This window comes from Corvus brachyrhynchos, unplaced genomic scaffold, assembly GCF_000691975.1.
Source record: "Corvus brachyrhynchos isolate BGI_N302 unplaced genomic scaffold, ASM69197v1 scaffold66, whole genome shotgun sequence".
NCBI lineage: Eukaryota > Metazoa > Chordata > Aves > Passeriformes > Corvidae > Corvus > Corvus brachyrhynchos.
Window position 1 is genome coordinate 3,933,969 of NW_008238440.1, and position 7,366 is coordinate 3,941,334.

Consider the following 7,366-nt stretch of genomic DNA (forward strand, 5'->3'; position numbering starts at 1 on the left):
TTCTGTGGTGTATATATATACAATTTTCACCAAGCAAAATGCATTCTTCTTGCTGGTGTAAGGTTCATATGATGTCATATGATGTCTATCAAATTAAGCAAACTCACTGGGGCCTTACTATCTTCCTAGTGTGCACCATACCAAGACATTGAATTACCTGCATGAATTCCAACAGCTTTCTGACTGCACAGCAATGAAGCTTATCAAGCTCTTCCTTTTGTACTACATATAATCACTACCACTGTACATGGATACCATCACTTTGCTGTCAGTGCCCTCTCAGAAACTTTTCCCCACCTTTAGACTGCCAACCTGGAGTGAATATCAAGTGAAACAAATGAATAACTGAAGAAGAGATTTGTCTCCAAGGGCTAGTTTTGTAAGCAAAAAGTAAACAATGGATTGAAACCAGAGAGGGGAAAAAAACCAAACCCCCAAAATCATGACAGTCACATTCAATCACAATCTCATTGACTTGTGGCAGCTCTAACAATCCCTCATGACTGCTTTTGCTCCAGCCTCTTAGAAGGTGTTTGTTTGCTTTGCAAGTTAAGGTCATGCTGAGAAAAATCTGTATTTTGCTTTAATTTACCAGAATTAGATTTCCCTCCATTTTCAGATGCATCAACATTTTGGAGACATCATTAGGCACTTATTTGCAGCCATAGAATCATTAGTCAAGAAAAGCAGAGTTTCCTGTAGAGATGTATAAAGTGATACTGAGTCATTTCTCAGGCTGCACCAGCCATCTTCCATCACTGTTGCGTCTTTTAATACTGCATAAACAGAGCTTAACAGTCAGGTATTAAAATCTTTTCAAGAAGCATAATTCAGCAGTAAAGAGATCATGTCCACACTACAAAGAAAAATAACATTAAGTGGTTACAATTATTTTGTTCATGTATCATCTAGTGAGCTGACTTTCATTATCTTTTCTGTTTCTGTGCATCTGAAAGTCTGTGCTGAATGGTACACAAAGTGTGAGCAATGTAAAAAGGCACACACTGTTTAGTTAATGTCAGTCCTTGTTAGAAGAAGAATCTGTCTCCTTTTCCTCTACAGAAAAAAAGTGTCTGAAGCTTAAGAATTTGCAGAAATTAAAGTAATGCACAGTAGCTTAATAACATTATCAATTGGTCATGTGCATTCTTGTAATTCATTCAATTGCTTTTTATTCACCAGGCTTTTCTATTTCAGTATCTTGACCGCAGATCTAGCCTCACTTTCTGGCCATCTTATATTCTATTTATCAGATAACTAATAAATTATCTTGGACTTTCATTCCATCATTTGACCTGCTGTCTTGGTAAGTAAAACCACAGTTGATTTTGTACTGCTTGTCTCTGTCCCACATTGAAATGGTTTCTTTAGTAGACATTTTGTCTATGAAGGTGCACAAAAATGGCCAGAGTATGATCAGTAAGTTACCAAAGGATTTTACTTTCTAGCTAAAGTGAAGAAACTACTCTGTAGCAACACCACAGAAGAAGAGTAGTAAGTTAGAGGGCTGCATCTTGCCTTTACATGGAAGTAAAAATCTGATGAACTATGGAAGAAATATGCTTTGAAAGTATTTCTCTTAAGTCAAAGCTACATTGTGCAGGTAAGTATTTTAACATTAATACTAATGTACCTGACACATATAGGAACAGTTCTAACACCTGGCAATTACCGTTCTCCATTCTAAACCAATCCGAGAAAAAAAAGTGAGCCACCAAACTTTCATCTACTGACATGCTGAAAGAAGTAAAGGGATTTCAGTGTATGTTAAAAAACGTCTTTCTCCACATCATGAAATTACCATAACATCAAAAGGAAGTATTTTCAATGCCACAATTTAGAATTCATCTTTAAGAGATTGACTGTCTATGCAGCTAGCTCAAGACACTTGTTATGGTTGCCAATGATTTAGCAATAAAACACATCAAGATTTGCTACTAAAAGTTTGACTCTTTTACTTTACTTCTCCCTTGCCCCAAATCAAACTGGTTTTATCACAACCTTCTGCAAAATATAAACACAATTTCATCCAGATTTGCTCTGCTGGAGAGGGGTAAACAAACTCCCCTGATTTGCAGTTCAGACCCACCCTCACACCACAAGCAACCAAAATAACCACCCCCAGTCCAATTTCCTTTTAAAGCAGGAACCAGAACTGCATGTGTGGTGACTGTAAGAAGGGCTAATTAATGTGTCCACCCCAGTCAGGTCCTTCAGAGTAGTGTTAAGATAAGGAGTTGAAAGTTACTTTTTGTATTTTACAAAGGCATACCTATCTTTACAGTTTCTGCTTTCCTTACAGAAATACTAAGTTGCCAGAGTATCAAAAGCCCAAGGTATTGGAGCAGCAGCAGGCTCAGAGCTCTATCCAGCTCTGTCTCTTGGGCAATTTCCTCAGACTACCTCCTTCCTCCAGAACAAAGTGCATATACAGCAAAATACTGAAGAGTGAAAGGAGATGAAAATAAGCACATGAAAGACAATCTTACAACTGTGGTAAATCTAGTTAATCTTACCTTGTTCATTTCAGGATTGGTTTTTTCTTTTGTTTTTGAAAGAACTAAACTGGATTAAGGATTTGCAAACAAAAAGACAAGCAGTACATGTTAAAAGCAAACTTATTTTTTGTTAGTGTAAATGCACACAATTAAGTTCCTAGCTAAAATAACTAACTCTGTTGAGCCTATCCATGTACACACTTGTGCCCAAGTAGTTCCACTAATTTGATATTTAAGTGCTGTGAGCAAATTTTTGTACGAATTTTGACTGTGATATTACTACTATATGATATTTTAATGTATATTACCATAATATACTACTATGGCATTCAATGGCAACATTGCAACTTTCCCTGTGAGTTAATAGATATGATTACTCGTTAACACAGGGAATTTAAGCAGAATGTTAATCAGAAGTGAAGCTATTTACTCTGCTAGCAAGAGGACTCTGTTCCCCTACAACGTGAATTACTGCAAACAGGTAGCTCAGTCTGTGTGCACAGCACTGACACTCTCCTCACTCCCTGAGGAGCAAACGTACACAGAAACCAGCCCTTCCCTGCTCCTAAAGCACCCAGGAGGAGCATGACGACTAAAATGAGACCACCACAAGTGAACAAGTCATTTCAATTACCACCTCTCTCCAAACATCACAACCCTTTCACTGCAAACATGCTTTGATGCCTGCACACCACACCGAGCTCATACCAGGCTCATTTCTCCAGAACAATTAATTCAGCCTTACGGGCAGGAGTGGTGACTTTGCAGGGAGACAGATGAGGGCAGTAGCCAGGAGTGGGCTTTGACAAGAGGAATTTTTCTGCTGTGACATACTATGCACAAGTTTGGTTTAGCACACAGGTCCTAACCCTCAAGACAGGCAAGGAGCCTGTTACTTAACTGACTAAAAAAAATACATTCATAAAAACTTGATAAAAATTTAACCCTTCCCTTTCCTGCTCCCACCCTTGCATGAGTTCAAATCTTCACAAGAATTTAACTTTCCTTTGTCTACATTTCAGAGTCTTTCACCTGCAACTAATGTTCTGTAGAAGTCTAAAAAGGAAGTTTTCCTTTTGATGTGTTTTGATGTGACACCACAGACAACACTAACACAGATGGTTGAAAACGCCAGAAGTTTAACTACTTCTTAAAACTACCAAAAGCTGTTTCATTAATATCTATCAATTATAATGGTTCCAAATGCAACTCTCAGTGGTGCAAGAGTTGCTAAGTGAGAACTGATGCATTATAGCAGAGACAATATTTATTTTTGTTTCTTACACTCATATATCTAAGGATTCCCTGCTGTTGAAGGAACAAAGCTTTTTCTGACTCAACACGGCTATTCTTACACAGCTTACCTGCCTTAAAAATAACTCTAAATCGGTGCCTTGAAATAGAAAAGAATTATGTATTACTAATATGAAAGATCACATCTCCTTTTTAATGCCACAACATTTAAGATCAAGCACTGTGATTATTCTGTAAATACCCCAGGTAGGGCAGCAATCGTTTTCCAGCAAGAAAACTAACCACGGCTTGCAAACTCCTCTTAAATTGCTTGGGCTTAATGAAGTTTTAAAAATTAATAATGATTTTTTTTTAAAAAAGTAAGTATTAATTAGAACCATGAACTAGAAGGACATTTCAAGTTAATTTAAATTAAGGCTTGACAACAGGAGTGAGTGGTTTTTGGTTCCCGACACTGTCTCTGAAAAGCTATTGATCCAAAGAAAACATAGGCACCAATAATATTTAAGAACCTCAAATGTTTGCATAGCTTGCTTAGTGTTTGGAATCCACTATGGATGGGTGTTTTCCCTGTTATTTAAATAACTATATACTTAGACACTTTGTGAAAGGATGCATCATGTCCCCTTATCAGACTCCAGCTTAGGTAAAAAATTTTATGCTCAATATTTAACAGCTCCTATCTTTCTCTAATTCATGAGATAGAGACCACAAGTTTTGCTTAGTAAAAAGATCGCAACATTGTAAACAAAATGTTGATTAGAGAACTAGAGCAGATTGCCCTCAGTAAGGGAGGGCTACAGTCTGTGCTGGCAACCCAAAGTCTGAAACCCCAGACAATTTAAGACAAATGAAGGCATTCCACAAATACAACTTCATGAGATTAATCTCTGACTTTGGTTTAGCCCACACAAATCCTATTGTTGGGCAAATCTGTAGTTATTCAAGAACAGACTCTACCTCTAATTTTCCACTTTATGTCACCATTTCAGTAAGTTCAGTTAGAATGTGAATAATGATAAGCTGCCCTGCATTCAATTCAGGGAACATCCATGTCACACAGACTACACAGCTGAGCAACTGAAAGCATCAAGCCTTTTGGGGTTTTTTTTGTCTCTTTCTGGCAAGAAATTTGACATCTGTAGTCAGGATTCACACTAAACAGTTCTCGTTTGACTTCTGGACTCAGCACAGGAAGAAGAGGTAACTTTTACCTGATCAACATATTTACAGCTAGAGTACAAGTTCTGCTTCTTTCATATACGGACGTGGCCAATAATTAAGCACACTCACCACCTTACATATACAGTGTCATATACACTCAATGGCCTAAGCCTTCAGAAACTTGAATACTCTCAAGAGGAGCATTCTGTTCATGAGCACAGAGCACAGCGCTGCAGTCTAATATGGTTGTTATCAGTTCCAGATTAATCTCAAGATTTTTGGTTCCATGTGGCCTAGAAATACTGGTTTATTCTCTTCTGAATCATAACACTGTATTACAAAACACACATTCTTCAGCTAACTCAGCCAAGTTTTATTAAAGCAAATTCGGTGGTTTAGATCTACACTTCTGATGAGAGCTATGAGAAGAGAGTAGATTAGACTCGTAACTGTAGTTCGGTCTGTCTTAAATATGTACACTTTGGCAGATAGACCACAACATGACTTAACCACTCTTGAGAGAAGTCGTGCAAAATTGGCTTCGTCAGCACTAAATCAGTCTAATTTTGGACAAGACTATCACAAGGTCCTCAAGGATAGGATTCTTCTTCTATGTGCTTTTGCACAAACCTTAACAACCACAGCATGCAACTGGAATTTCTGAACATTTATTTTTAATCACAGTATCCAGCTTTCACTTGTATAAACCAAAACCAGCTGTCCTTTCAAAGTAGATAATGCAACTTCTGCAAGGCAATTTAACCTAAAAGCAACTTCAGAAATAAGTAAAAATCACATAATGAAAGCTAACTGCCCCATAAACGAACTGTGCAAGCCTGGGACCAAACCCACTGTAAGGTGTTTCAAAGCCCATGTATCAGAATTTACAAAAGAGAGTAATCTATTTCTTTAACAATAATGGGGGGCGGGGAGGGGAGGAGGGAGGGGGTTGGTTTCGAGGAGGGAAGGCCTTAAAGTGTCACAGCACACAAACAAGAATTACCACAAAGGCCAGTGAAAGCAAACACACTCATGGTATCCACCAGCACCCACTGCAGCTGTGCAGAACAGAACAGACCGTCGTTAAGCCCTTCGTAGCAGCCAGGAACCGAGCTCTCGAATCCTCTCTGTTCCAAATATTTCATTTACACAAGCAGCAATTTTTCCTCTTACCTAATGGCTGGATAGCTTCTCTGCTTTTACATATGAATTTAGATTACTTAGCAAGACTTTACAGATGCAAGGAGTGTAAAGAAAAAAAATGCCGAGTTTTGCAGAATCTTTTAAAAAGAGGTTATTAAAAGTTCTGACTTAATGTTTTACGTTGAGAATGCATTATCATGCATGAGAAACACTGAAGTCCTTCGGACGCCCAGTTTCAAAGATTCTCTTTTTTTTCCCTCAACTCTCTTCCCAGTAAACATGTCTTTCTAACTTTCTTATACATTCACGCAGAAGCCTCTCTCTCTCGAGATATATAAATGTATATAAATATATATATATATATATATATCTTCTAGCGGATAACATTCTCATACCATTTCGAACTACACTGTTCCATATACCTCCAAAATTAACAGCTCGCGTTCAGCTTTTGTCAGTAATCCAGCACTCAGGATTCCCTTCAGACCCGAGCTGTCTGCCGTCCTAGGATGCAGAGCAATCCAGTCATACACGGCCCTATACCCTGTAGGTCTGGAATTCTTACGATGCAAAGAAAACCTCTTTCTAGCCTCCCCCTCCTACTCCCTTTCACGCACTAGCTCTGGACCGCTTCCACCGCGACGGGCTTCATACTTGCACTCTATCCGGAACACCTCTGAGCAGCCCCCGGCGCGGTACCTACTCCTGGCTCCTTTCCGCGAGGGTCCCTCCCCGGAGCAGCGGGAACAGGGGGGAGCGGGGCCTCGCAGCGCTGTCGCGCTGCCGCTCTCACGGCCAGACCCTCTCTCGCTTCCACCTCCCCCGCAGCCGCCCTGTCGGGAGAACGGCGGGACGAGGCGGGCTCTGATCGAGCTCGGCCGGGCCCCCAGAGGCTGCAGGCCGCCCGCCGGGCCTCCTCAGAGCCCGGACAGCGCCGCGGCTCCAGCTCCTCGCTCGATCCCGTCCCGCGGCCCCGCTCCCCTCCCGCCCCTCGCAGAGCGCCGCTGGGCCCGCTCCTCCTTACCCTTGGCCAGCGCCACCGTGGAGTTCTCCGTGTCGATGGTGTACAGGATCCCCTCATAACGGATCTCGGCCTTGGAGATAAGGCTGATCTTGCTCCCGATATAGGGCGTCCCCCCGCTCATGGCGCTGTTTCTCGGTCAGGGACACCCCTTCGCCGCTGCCGAGGGCTCCTCAAGCCGGGCACAAGCAACCAAGCAAACCCGACCCTGAATCGTAGTAGGCGCTGTCCTCCCGCCGCCCCGAGCCGCCGCTCCCCGCGCAGCTGAGCCCCCGGCACAGCCCTC

General features: G+C 41.2%; 1 protein-coding gene across 4 annotated transcripts in view; it reads right to left on the reverse strand.

The window, feature by feature from the left end:
* The window catches only part of LSM14A (LSM14A, mRNA processing body assembly factor), an 18,615-nt gene extending 11,249 nt beyond the window's left edge, over window positions 1–7,366 (reverse strand). For all 4 annotated transcript variants that reach the window (XM_017736582.1, XM_017736580.1, XM_017736581.1 and 1 more), the window contains exon 1: window positions 7,084–7,366. In XM_017736582.1, the coding sequence (XP_017592071.1) occupies window positions 7,084–7,204 (121 nt within the window). In that variant the 5' untranslated portion in view covers window positions 7,205–7,366. The remainder of the gene's footprint in view (window positions 1–7,083) is intronic.